Source organism: Oryx dammah, unplaced genomic scaffold, assembly GCF_014754425.2.
Source record: "Oryx dammah isolate SB20612 unplaced genomic scaffold, SCBI_Odam_1.1 HiC_scaffold_164, whole genome shotgun sequence".
NCBI classification, from domain to species: Eukaryota; Metazoa; Chordata; class Mammalia; order Artiodactyla; family Bovidae; genus Oryx; species Oryx dammah.
The window spans coordinates 1-14,480 of NW_024070340.1; the positions used below are offsets into that span (position 1 = coordinate 1).

The window sequence follows — 14,480 nt, forward strand, 5'->3', positions numbered from 1 at the left end:
TGAAATTTAATACAGTCCCAGTCAAAATTGTAGAAGGATTTGTCACAAAAATAGACAAGCTGACTCTGAAATTTTATACAAAAGTTCACCAAAATCAACAATTATCAAGATAGGAATGGAGATAAGTTTAGCAAACTTGCAGGACCGAAATGTGGTTGGATGAATTGGGCTCTCTGTATGAAAGAAAAGAAACTTTGTCTCCTGTCTCACACCTCACAAAAAATCTGTTCAAGTTAGTTATAGATCTAAGGGAAAGGGAAAGCAATAAAGCTTCTAGAAAATGCTATAAAAGATAGCTTCAAGACCTTGGGATAGGCAAATATTTCTTAAATTGTACAGAAATATTACTGACCATGAAAATAGATAGGTAGATGGAATCGCATTTAAATTATGAACTTTTCTTCATTGAATGACAACATTAAGACAGAGAAAAGACAAGTCTCATGGAGAGAAAACGTTTATAATACAGATATACAACAATTTGGATCCAGAGTTCCTTACAAGTCAATAGTAACAATTCATAAACTAAGAGAAAAATGGGGAAAAGGATTCAGCAGACACTCCATAAAGGAGATAATTGGAAGTTGTGAGACAAAAATAATGTCAGATTCTGAGAAGGTGGTTTTCATTGTACAGGTTGGCATAGTTTTTAACCTTCTAGAATCTCCCCAGAAAAACACAGCAGTCAAAATAGCACAATTCAAAACACATAAACAACAGATCTGTAGAACAAGATATCCCCTCAAACTCCAGAATATGAGTGGGTGGAAGGAGACAAAACACCATCTTTCAGCAGACCAATGAGGTGCCTGCATCTGAGCAGAAATCTGAGGAAAGCGATGAGGTGACTGGTGGAAAAGCCTGGGGACATCATTCCTATGAGAGCTTCCTAAGGAACCCACTAGAGGTTGACTGTCAGCCAACCAAAGTAGTGGAGAGAGAGGAAAACTGGGACTAGTAAGGTCATTAAATATATACTTACAGAAGAATTAAGACTCAGTAATATGAAGAGACTCTTTGAACCCTCTCTAGGCCGTGACAATATACCTATTAAATATCAGGAAGGACAAAGGAAAGAACATACGAAAAGTAGAGTAAGCTTGATAAGTACCTTAACATGATTCAGTGCAAATGCAAGGATATTGCTTAAACTTAACTGCTGGGGATAGGGAAGTGGGGAGGAAGGAAAGAAGGAAATGAGCTAATTTTATTATGACTATTACTCATGGTAAGAAATCTATAGGCAATAATAAATAAAGGGTGGGGACCACAGTTAGTATCTAAGGTCTTGATATAAGATATGTATAAGAACAAAAACATAAAGCTTTCTAAATGCAGAACATATAATAAGAGAGAGGGAAAGGGACAGACAGGTTGCAGAAATAAAATAGGTTATTTAATGAGAGACTATGTGTCGAGTAAATACATCTACAACAGTAAATAAAGTAACAACTAAACAGGTAAGATAAAGCTTATACATCTCTTTTAAAGATATATGTAGAATTAATATGCGATAAAATAATGCCTGGAATCTGAAAATAACAGGGATGGGGGAAGTGGGTGGGATTAGACGTGAAGGAAGAAAGACCACACATTGACAATGGTTGGGTGACGGGTACATGGTGTATCATTCTACCAATCTGTCTGCTTTGTACCTAGATTGCCCGTAATAAAAAGTTAAAACTGAAATGCACTGAGGGAAGGCTAAATATCTTAGAGTTAAAAATGTGCAATCACTAACATGTCCATACACACGGACAGAGTATGTATGGAATGACCAACAATGATGTTTCTCTGGGCAAAGAGAGTGTGGGTTGCATTTATTTGTTTCTATAGCTTTGGTTGTAGAGTCTTGCTTTTCAGCCATAGATGTATATTTGGGGAGTGGCAGATGACCCCGGAGAAGGCGACGACACCCCACTTCAGTGCTCTTGCCTGGAAAATCCCATGGACAGAGGGGCCTGGTGGGCTGCAGTCCATGAGGTCACACAGAGTCGGACACGACAGAAGTGACTTAGCAGCAGTAGCAGATGACACCACCCTTATGGCAGAAAGTGAAGAGGAACTAAAAAGCCTCTTGATGAAAGAGGAGAGTGAAAAAGTTGGCCTAAAGCTCAATATTCTGAAAACGAAGATCATGGCATCTGGTCCCATCACTTCACGGGAAATAGATGGGGAAACAGTGGAAACAGTGTCAGACTTTATTTTTTGGGGCTCCAAAATCACTGCAGATGGTGTTTGCAGCCATGAAATTAAAAGACGCTTACTTCTTGGAAGAAAAGTTATGACCAACCTAGATAGTATATTCAAAAGCAGAGGCATTACTTTGCCGACTAAGGTCTATCTAGTCAAGGCTATGGTTTTTCCTGTGGTCATGTATGGATGTGAGAGTTGGACTGTGAAGAAGGCTGAGCGCCGAAGAATTGATGCTTTTGAACTGTGGTGTTGGAGAAGACTCTTGAGAGTCCCTTGGACTGCAAGGAGATCCAACCAGTCCATTCTGAAGGAGATCAGCCCTGGGATTTCTTTGGAAGGAATGATGCGAAAGCAGAAACTCCAGTACTTTGGCCACCTCATGCAAAGAGTTGACTCTTTGGAAAAGAGTCTGATGCTGGGAGAGATTGGGGGCAGGAGGAGAAGGGGACAACAGAGGATGAGATGGCTGGATGGCATCACTGACTTGATGGACGTGAGTCTGAGTGAACTCTGGGAGTTGGTGATGGACAGGGAGGCCTGGCTTACTCCGATTCATGGGGTCGCAAAGAGTCAGACACAACTGAGCAACTGAACTGAACTGAACTGAACTGAAAGTGAGTGTGCTGGAAAAAATTGAGAAGGACTGAATGCAATGGTACCGTGAAGAAGGAGTTCAAAGAACTCCCCCATCCTTTGAATGTTTTATGTTGAAAACATTCAAAACCATACTCAAGATAAATTACTATTGAACATTAGCTGAAAGGTTGGGAAGGACCAAGTGCATAGTCCATTTAAGCCCAGGACATCGGGCAGGGCGCTCAGCCTTACTTGCTTGTGGGGCTGGTGAGCACACGTGGCCACAGCCATTGCCGACGCACTTCTCTCCCGCCGCGCAGTCCCGGTCTTCTCGGCACTGCTCCTCACAGACACCTTCACGGTCAGAAAAGACTGGGCTGAGACACTTAAACTAAATACATACTTATAAATGACCATGGCATGACAATTGCAGCATACACTTTGATCTAGGACTTCGCTGTTTAAATGTGTTCTCACATAGAACCTCATCTGACCCTAACAGCAAATAATAGCTGAGGTATTTGCAGGGGTATTTGGAGTAATTCCTTAGGACTGAAGTCTTTGTAGGAAAGAAAGATGCAAGGAAAGCGGTTTAATGGTAACCCCAGTGATCTTTAACCAGTAGGTTTTATTTTTGGTATCTTATAGATGAGGCCATTGAGAGATTGTCTGGTCCATGGCAGAGCTGGGACTTGAATTCTGGTTTGAGTTCAACCGGACTTCAAGTCCAGTTCTTTGCCTTTGAAGCACATGTGCCTTTTTCTCTACAATTCAGTGAAATTATCCTTGAATATAGAGTTGAGCCCCTAAAGGTCCAGAAATTATTTTTGATGCAATAATTTACTGGATTCTAATCCCTAAAGAAGGTCTCAATGTGACTTTTTGATACTCATAGAGACAGAATTTAAAGATGGAGGCAGCCCTGGAAGCTGCATTATAACCTTTGGCAAAAGAACAACATCGGAACCAACAATCACATCACCACCACCAAGAGAATTCTCACTGTGAGTCCTGCCACAGGGTTGACCTACTTCTGCCCCTCTCACGATTCATCTCTTTCCAGCTCACTTTTAACATCTGTAACTGGGTGACTGATGCATGGCCTGGGCAAGTGAAGAGAGGCAGCACTAGACAAGTGACTCCAGATACGGCTGACTATGATAAACCTTCCGATGTGTTTCTTTGGATGACCACACAGTTGTGCCAGATCAGATCACGTTATGCACTTAACTCTTCCAGGACAGAGCAGGGTGGAGAAAGTCAGGACTCACCTACAGTCATCAGCGGGGAGCAGACTCGCCGACAGCCATCCTGGATGCACTGTTTTCCTCTCCCACAATCCCTGTCTTCACTGCACTCGATGCTACAGATGGCTGATGACAGGAAATATGTGGTTAAAAGCTCTTCCCTTACAATCTCAGAATAAATACTTCAAATGCCTTTACAATATCATTCAAAAATGATCAATTCCCTGGAAATACATCTATCCAGTTATGTGCAGAAAGCTACATGATATAACAAAGAAAAAAATATTAACTATCTTATAAATGCAGAGAGATGCCATGTTCTTGGATGAAAAGACAGGGTGTTTTAGAGATATCAGTTTCTTTCCCAAACTGAAATTTAATACAGTCCCAGTCAAAATTGTAGAAGGATTTGTCACAAAACTGTATAAGCTGACTCTGAAATTTTATACCAAAGTTCACCACAACCAACAATTATCAAGATAGGAATCGAGATAAGTTTAGCAAACTTGCAGGACTGAAATGTGGTTGGGTGAACTGGGCTCTCCATATGAAAAAATAAGAAACCTTGTCTCCTACCTCACACCACACAACAAGTCTGTTCAATTGAGTTATAGATCTAAGGGAAAGGTAAAGCAATAAAGCTTCTAGAAAATGCTATAAAAGATAGCTTCAGGACCTTGGGGTAGGCAAATATTTCTTAAATTTTACAAAATATTACTGACCATGAAAATAGATAGGTAGATGGAATCTCAATTAAATTATGAACTTTTCTTCACTGAATGACAACATTAAGGCAGAGAAAAGACAAGCCTCATTGAGAGAAAAAGTTTATAATACACATATACAGCAAAGACAATTTGGATCTGGAATCGCTTACAAGTCAATAGTAAGATTCATATCCTAAGAGAAAAATGGGGAAAAGGATTGAGTACACACTCCCTAAAGGAGATAATTGGAAGTTGTGAGACAAAAATAATGTCAGATTCTGAGAAGGTGGTTTTAATTGTGCAGATTGGCATAGTTTTTGAACTTTCTAGAATCTCCCCATAAAAAGAGAGCAATCAAAATAGCACAATTCAAAACACATAGACAACAGATTTGTAGAACAAGATATCCCCTCAAACTCCAAAATATGAGTGGGTGGAAGGAGACAAAACATTGTCTTCCACCAGACCAATGAGATGTCTGCATCTGTGCAGAAATCTGAGGAAAACGATGAGGTGACTGGTGGAGAAGCCTGGGGACATCATTCCTATGAGAACTTCTAAGGAACCCACTAGAGGTTGACTGTCAGCCTACCAAAGTAGTGGAGAGATAGGAAAACTGGGAAGGCAATGGCAGCCCACTCCAGTACTCTCACCTGGAAAATCCCATGGATGGAAGAGCTTGGTGGGCTGCAGTCCATGGGGTCACTAAGCGTTGGCCACGACTGAGCAAATTCACTTTCACTTTTCCTTTCATGCATTGGAAAGGGAAATGGCAACCCACTCCAGTGTTCTTACCTGGAGAATCCCAGGGACGGGGGAGCCTTGTGGGCTGCGGTCTATGGGGTCGCACAGAGTCGGACACGACTGAAGCGACTTTTGTAGTAGTAGTAGTAAGGTCATTAAATATATACTTACAGAAGAATTAAGACTCAATAATGTACTATTTTTTAAAATTATTTTTTTATTATTTACACTAGTAAAGTAATGCTCAAAATTCTCCAAGCCAGGCTTCAGCAATATGTGAACCGTAAACTTCCAGATGTTCAAGCTGGTTTTAGAAAAGGCAGAGGAACCAGAGATCTAATTGCCAACATCCACTGGATCATGGAAAAAGCAAGAGAGTTTCAGAAAACATCTATTTCTGCTTTATTGACTATGCCAAAGCCTTTGACTGTGTGGATCACAACAAAATGTGGAAAATTCTGAAAGAGATGGGAATACCAGACCACCTGACCTGCCTCTTGAGAAATCTGTATGCAGGTCAGGAAGCAACAGTTAGAACTGGACATGGAACAACAGACTGGTTCCAAATAGGAAAAGGAGTACGTCAAGGCTGCATATTGTCACCCTGGTTATTTAACTTATACACAGAGTACATCATGAGAAACGCTGGGCTGCAAGAAGTACAAGCTGGAATCAAGATTGCTGGGAGAAATATCAATAACCTCAGATATGCAGATGACACCACCTTTATGGCAGAAAGTGAAGAAGAACTAAAGAGCCTCTTGATGAAAGTGAAAGAGGAGAGTGAAAAGGTTGGCTTAAAAGCTCAACATTCAGAAAACGAAGATCATGGCATCTGGTCCATCACTTCACGGGAAATAGATGGGGAAATAGTGGAAACAGTGGCTGACTTTATATTTTTGGTCTCCAAAATTGCAGATGGTGATTGCAGCCATGAAATTAAAAGATGCTTACTCCTTGGAAGGAAAGTTATGACCAACCTGGAGAACATATTAAAAAGCAGAGACATTATTTTGTCAACAAAGGTCCGTCTAGTCAAGGCTATGGTTTATCCAGTAGCCATGTATGGATGTAAGAGTTGGACCATAAAGAAATCTGAGCAGCGAAGAAATGATGTTTTTGAACTGTCATGTTGGAAAAGACTCTTGAGAGTCCCTTGGACTGCAAGGAGATCCAATCAGTCCATTCTAAAGGATATCAGTCCTGGGTGTTCATTGGAAGGACTGAGGTTGAAGCTGAAAATCCAATATTTTGGCTACCTGATGCGAAGAGCTGACTCATTGGAAAAGACCCTGATGCTGGGAAAGATTGAAGGTGGGAGGAGAAGAGGATGACAGAGGATGAGATGGTAGATGTCATCACCGACTCAATGGGTGAGCTCCGGGAGTTGGTGATGGACAGGGAGGCCTGGCGTGCTGCAGTCCATGGGCTCCCAAAGAGTCAGGCACGACTGAGAGACTGAACTGAATTGAATGTACTATGAAGACAGTCTATGAACTAACTATATGCTGTGACAATATACCTATTAAATATCAGGAAGGACAAGGAAAGAACATATGAAAAGCAGAGTAGGCTTGATAAGTACCTTAACAAGATTCAGTGACAATGCAAGGATATTTCTTAAACTTAACTGTTGGGGATAGGGAAGTGGGGATGAAGGTAGGAAGGAAATGAGCTATTTTTATTATTTACTGTTTACTATGGCTACAGTATTATTTCAGAGAAGGCAATGGCACCCCACTCCAGTACTCTTGTGTGGAAAACCCCATGGATGGAGGAGCCTGGTGGGATGCAGTCCATGGGGTCGCTGAGGGTTGGACACGACTGAGCAAATTCACTTTCACTTTTCACTTTCATGCATTGGAGAAGGAAATGGCAGCCCACTCCAGTGTTCTTGCCTGGAGAATCCCAGGGACGGGGAGCCTGGTGGGCTGGCATCTATGGGGTCGCACAGAGTTGGACACGACTGAAGCAACTTAGCAGCAGCAGCAGCAGCACCAGCAGCATAGTAATATTTACTATTAGCCATAGTAGTAAATCTATAGGCAACAATAAAAAAAAAAGGGTGGGGATCACAGGTAGTACTCTAAAGTCTTGATATAAGGTACCTATTAGAAGAAGAACCATAAAGCTTTCTAAATGTGAAACATGTAATATGAGAGAGGGAAAAGGATAGACAGGTTGCAGAAATAAAATAGGTTATATAATGAAAGACTAGGTGTCGAATAAATACATCTACAACAGTAAATAAAATAACAACCAAACAGGTAAGATAAAGCTTATACATCTCTTTTAGAGAAACATGTAGAATGTGATAAAATAATGCCTGGAATCTGAAAATAACAGGGATGACGGGAAGTTGGTGGGACTAGACATGGAGGAAGAATGACCACCCGATGACAATGGTTGGGTGACGGGTACATGGTGTATCATTCTACCAATCTGTCTGCTTTGTACATAGATTGCCCGTAATAAAAAGTTAAAACTGAAATGCGCTGAGGGAAGGCTAAATATCTTAATGAGTTAAAAATGTGCAATCACTAACATGTCCATACACACGGACAGAGTACGTGTGGAATGACCAACAATGGTGTTTCTCTGGGCAAAGGGAGTGTAGGTTCCATTTATTTGTTTCTATAGCTTTGGTTGTAGAGTCTTGATTTCCAGCCATAGATATATATTTGGGGGGTGGTCAAGTGAGTGTGCTGGAAAAAATTGAGGACTAAATGCACAGTACCGTGATAAAGGAGTTCAAAGAACACCCCATCCTTTGAATGTTTTATGTTGAAAACATTCAAAACCATACTCAAGATAAATTACTATTGAACATTAGCTGAAAGGTTGGGAAGGACCAAGTGCATAGTCCTTTAAAGCCCAGGACATCGGGCAGGGCGCTCAGCCTTACTTGCTTGCAGGGCTGGTGAGCACACATGGCCACAGCCATTGCTGACGCACTTCTCTCCCGCCGCGCAGTCCCGGTCTTCTCGGCACTGCTCCTCACAGACACCTTCACGGTCAGAAAAGACTGGCTGAGACTCTTAAACTAAATACATACTTATAAATGACCATGGCATGACAATTGCAGCATACACTTTGATCTAGGACTTCGCTGTTTAAATATGATCTCACATAGAACCTCATCTGACCCTAACAGCAAATAATAGCTGAGGTATTTGCAGGGGTATTTGGAGTAATTCCTTAGGACTGAAGTCTTTGTAGGAAAGAAAGATGCAAGGAAAGCAGGTTAATGGTAACCCCAATGATCTTTAACCAGTAGGTTTTATTTTTTATAGTTTATAGATGAGGCCTTTGAGAGATTATCTGGTCCATGGCAGAGTTGGGACTTAAATTCTGGGTTCTTTGCCTTTAAAGCACATGTCTCTTTTTCTACACAATTCAGTGAAATTAACCTTGAATATAGAGTTGAGCCCCTAAAGGTCCAGAAATATTTCTGATGCAAGTAGAAGATTTATTGGATTCTAATCCCTAAAGAAGGTCTCAATGTGACTTTTTGATACTCAGAGACAGAATTTAAAGATGGAGGCAGCCCTGGAAGCTACATCAAAACCTTTGGCAAAAGAACAACACCTCAACCAACAATCACATCACCACCACCAAGAGAATTCTCACTGTGGGTCCTGCCACAGGGTTGACCTACTTCTGCCCTGCTCACAATTCATCTCTTTCTGTCTCACTTTTATCATCTGTAACTGGGTGACTGATGTATGGCCTGGGCAAGTGAAGAGAGGCAGCCCTAGACAAGTGACTCCAGATACAATGATTATCATAAACACCTCGGGCATTCTGGTTTGTTTCTCTGGATGACCACACAGTTGTGCCAGATCAGATCACCTCATGCACTTAACTCTTCCAGGACAGAGCAGGGTGGAGAAAGTCAGGACTCACCTACAGTCATCAGCGGGGAGCAGACTCGCCGACAGCCATCCTGGATGCACTGTTTTCCTCTCCCACAATCCCTGTCTTCACTGCACTCGATGCTACAGATGGCTGATGATCGGAAATAGGCGGTTAAAACTCTTCTCTTACAATCTCAAAATAAATAGGTCAAATGCCTTTACAATATCATTCAAGAATGATCAGCTCCCTAGAAATACATCATTCTAATTATGTGCAGATAGGTACATGGTACAACAAAGAAAAAATTTTAACTATCTTATAAATGCAGAGAGATGCCATGTTCTTGGATGAAAAGGTACAGTGTTTTAGGGATATTAATTTCTTTCCCAAATTGAATTTTGATATGGTCCCAGTCAAAATTGTAGAAGGATTTGTCACAAAAATGCATAAGCTGACTCTGAAATTTTATACAACCTACAATTATCAAGATAAGAATCAAGAAATGTGGTTGGATGAACTGGGCTCTTGTATGAAAAAAAAGAAACCTTGTCTCCTACCCCACACCACACAACAAATCTGTTCAATTGAGTTACAGATCTAAAGCAAAGGTAAAGCAATAAAGCTTCTAGAAAATGCTATAAAAGATAGCTTCAAGACCTCGGGATAGGCAAATATTTCTTAAATTTTACAGAAATATTACTGACCATGAAAATAGATAGGTAGATGGAATCTCATTAAAATTGAATGACAACATTAAGAGGAGAAAAGAATAGCCTGATTGAGAGAAAATGTTTATAATACACGTGTACAACAAACAATTTGGAACCAGAATTCCTTACAAGTCAATAGTAACAATTCATATTCTAAGAGAAAAATGGGGAAAAGGATTGAGTAGACACTTCATAAAAGAGATAATTGGAAGTTGTGAGACAAAAATAATGTCAGATTCTGGGAAGGTAGTTTTAATTGTGCAGATTGGGATAGTTTTTGAACCTTCTAGAATCTCCCCAGAAAAACAGAGCAATCAAAATAGCACAATTCAAAACACATAGACAACAGATCTGTAGAACAAGATATCCCCTCAAACTCCAGAATATGAGTGGGTGGAAGGAGACAAAACACCGTCTTCCACCAGACCAATGAGATGTCTGCATCTGTGCAGAAATCTGAGGAAAGCGATGAGGTGACTGGTAGAGAAGCCTGGGGACATCATTCCTACGAGAACTTCCTAAGGATCCCACGAGAGGTTGACTGTCAGCCAACCAAAGTAGTGGAGAGATAGGCAAACTGGGAAGGCAATGGCAGCCCACTCCAGTACTCTTGCCTGGAAAATCCCATGGATGGAGGAGCCTGGTGGGCTACAGTCCATGGGGCCGCTAAGAGTCGGACATGACTGATGACTCCACTTTCACTTTTCACTTTCATGCATTGGAGAAGGAAATGGCAACCCACTCCAGTGTTCTTGCCTGGAGAATCCCAGGGATGGGGGAGCCTGGGGGGCTACCATCTATGGGGTCGAACAGAGTTGGACACGACTGAATTGACGCAGCAGCAGCAGCAAGATCATTAAATACACACTTACAGAAGAATTAAGATTCAATAATGTTCTATGAAGAGAGTCTATGAACTATCTATTTGCTGAGACAATGTACCTATTAAATATCAGGAAGCACAAAAGAAAGAACATATGAAAAGCAGAGTAAGCTTGATAAATACCTTAACATGATTCAGTGCAAATGCAAGGATATTGCTTAAACTTAACTGCTGGGGATAGAGAATGGGAGAGGAATGAAAGACGGAAATGAGCTAATTTTAATATGACTATTACTCGTAGTGGGAAATCTATAGGCAATAATTTAAAAAAAAAAGGGTGGGGACCAAGGGTAGTACTCTAAGGTCTTGATATAAGGTAGCTTTTAGAACAAAAACCATGAAGCTTCCTAAATGCAAAACATAATAAGTGAGAGGGAAAGGGGTAGGCAGGTTACACAAATAAAATAGGTTATATAATGAAAGACTATGTATCTAACAAATACATCTACAACAGTAAATAAAATAAGAACCAGACAAGGTAAGACAAACCTTATACATCTCTTTTAGAGATGCATGTAGAATACATGTAGAATATGATAAAATAGTGCCTGGAATCTGAAAATAACAAGGATGACGGGAAGTGGTGGCATTAGACATGAAGGAAGAATGACCACACATTGACAAGGTTGGGTGACGGGTACATGGTGTATCATTATACCAATCTGTCTGCTTTGCACATAGATTTCCTAAAATAAAAAGTTAAAACTGAAATGCACTGAGGGAAGGCTAAATATCTTAATGAGTTAAAAATGTGCAATCACTAACATGTCCATACACACGGACAGAATACGTGTGGAATGACCAACAGTGATGTTTCTCTGGGCAAAGGGAGTGTGGGTTCATTTATTTGTTTCTATAGCTTTGATTGTAGAGTCTTGCTTTCCAGCCATAGATATATATTTGGGGAGCGGTAAAGTGACTGTGCTGAAAAAAACTGAGAAGGACTGAAAGAGATGGTAATACCAGACCACCTGACCTGCCTCTTGAGAAATCTGTATGCAGGTCAGGAAGCAACAGTTAGAACTGGACATGGAACACCAGACTGGTTCCAAATAGGAAAAGGAGTACGTCAAGGCTGTATATTGTCACCCTGCTTATTTAACTTCTATGCAGAGTCCATCATGAGAAACACTGGGCTGGAAGAAACACAAGCTGGAATCAAGATTGCCGGGAGCAACATCAATAACCTCAGATATGCAGATGACACCACCATTAAGGCAGAAAGAGAAGAAGAACTAAAAAGCCTCTTGATGAAAGTAAAAGAGGACAGTGAAAAATTTGGCTTAAAGCTCAACATTCAGAAAATGAAGATCATGGCATCCGGTCCCATCACTCCATGGGAAATAGATGGGGAAACAGTGGAAACAGTGTCAGACTTTATTTTTTGGGGGGTCCAAAATCACTGCAGATGGTGATTGCAGCCATGAAATTAAAAGACGCTTACTCCTTGGAAGAAAAGTTATGACCAACCTAGATAGCATATTTAAAAGCAGAGACATTACTTTGCTGACTAAGGTCCGTCTAGTCAAGGCTATGTTTTTTCCAGTAGTCATGCATGGATGTGAGAGTTGGATTGTGAAGAAGGCTGAGTGCCAAAGAATTGATGCTTTTGAACTGTGGTGTTGGAGAAGACTCTTGAGAGTCCCTTGGACTGCAAGGAGATCCAACCAGTCCATTCTGAAGGAGATCAGCCCTGGGATTTCTTTGGAAGGAATGATGCTGAAGCTGAAACTCCAGTACTTTGGACACCTCATGCGAAGAGTTGACTCATTGGAAAAGACTTTGATGCTGGGAGGGATTGGGGGCAGGAGGAGAAGGGGACGACAGAGGATGAGATGGCTGGATGGCATCACTAACTCGATGGACGTGAGTCTGAGTGGACTCAGGGAGTTGGTGATGGACAGGGAGCCCCGGCGTGCTGTGATTCATGGGGTCGCAAAGCATCAGACACGACTGGGCAGCTGAACTGACTGACTGACTGAATGCAATGGTACCGTGATGAAGGAGTTCAAAGAACTCCCCCATCCTTTGAATGTTTTATGTTGAAAACATTCAAAACCATACTCAAGATAAATTACTATTGAACATTAGCTGAAAGGTTGGGAAGGACCAAGTGCATAGTCCATTTAAGCCCAGGACATCGGGCAGGGCGCTCAGCCTTACTTGCTTGCGGGGCTGGTGAGCACACGTGGCCACAGCCATTGCCGACGCACTTCTCTCCCGCCGCGCAGTCCCGGTCTTCTCGGCACCGCTGCTCACAGACACCTTCACGGTCAGAAAAGACTGGCTGAGACTCTTAAGCTAAATAAATACTTATAAATGACCATGGCATAACAACAGCTGCGTATACTTTGATTGAGGTCTTCACTGCTTAAATGTGATCTCACATAGAACCTCATCTGACCCTAACAGCAAATAATAGCTGAGGTATTTGCAGGGGTATTTGGAGTAATTCCTTAGGACTGAAGTCTCTGTAGGAAAGAAAGATGCAAGGAAAGCGGTTTAATGGCAACCCCAATGATCTTTAACCAGCAGGTTTTATTTTTGGTATCTTATAGATGAGGCCATTGAGAGACTGTCTGGTCCATGGCAGAGATGCAACTTAAATTCTGGGTTCTTTGCCTCTAAAGCACATGTCCCTTTTTCTTTACAATTCAGATAAATTAACCTTGAATATAGAGTTGAGCCTCTAATGCTCCAGAAATTATTTCTGATGCAAGTAGAAGATTTACTGGATTCTAATCCCTAAAGAAGGTCTCAATGTGACTTTTTGATACTCATAGAGACAGAATTTAAAGATGGAGGCAGCCCTGGGAGCTGCATCATAACCTTTGGCAAAACAACAACATCTCAACCAACAATTACATCACCACCACCAAGAGAATTCTCACTGTGGGTCCTGCCGCAGGGCTGACCTGCTTCTGCCCTGCTCACGATTCATCTCTTTCCGGCTCGCTTTTATCATCTGTAACTGGGTGACTGATATATGGCCTGGGCAAGTTAAGAGAGGCAGCACTAAACAAGTGACTCCAGATACAATGATTATCATAAACACCTCAGCATTCCGGTATGTTTCTCTGGATGACCACACAGTTGTGCCAGATCAGATCACCTCATGCATTTAACTCTTCCAGGACAGAGCAGGGTGGAGAAAGTCAGGACTCACCTACAGTCATCAGCGGGGAGCAGACTCGCCGACAGCCATCCTGGATGCACTGTTTTCCTCTCCCACAATCCCTGTCTTCACTGCACTCGATGCTACAGATGGCTGATGACCGGAAATATGCGGTTAAAAGCTCTTCTCTTACAATCTCAAAATAAATACTTCAAATGCCTTTACAATATCATTCAAAAATGATCAATTCCCTGGAAATACATCATTCTAATTATGTGCAGAAAGCTACATGATACTACAAAAAAAAAAAATTTAACTATCTTATAAATGCAGAGAGATGCCATGTACTTGGATGAAAACAAATGATGTTTTAGAGATATCAATTTCTTTCCCAAATTGAAATTTAATACAGTCCCAGTCAAAATTGTAGAAGGATTTGTCACA

General features: G+C 41.3%; 1 protein-coding gene across 1 annotated transcript; it reads right to left on the minus strand.

Annotated features, from left to right (window-relative positions):
* Positions 1-3,024: 3,024 nt before the first annotated feature.
* Positions 3,025-14,276, minus strand: LOC120859192 (perlwapin-like; the record flags this gene model as incomplete). Its single annotated transcript, XM_040235384.1, has 4 exons — positions 14,088-14,276; positions 9,377-9,478; positions 4,044-4,145; positions 3,025-3,126 (listed from the first exon to the last, which is right to left on the minus strand). Coding segments are annotated over exons 1-4 (316 nt in total), but the record flags the coding sequence as incomplete, so codon positions are not given.
* Positions 14,277-14,480: the final 204 nt, after the last annotated feature.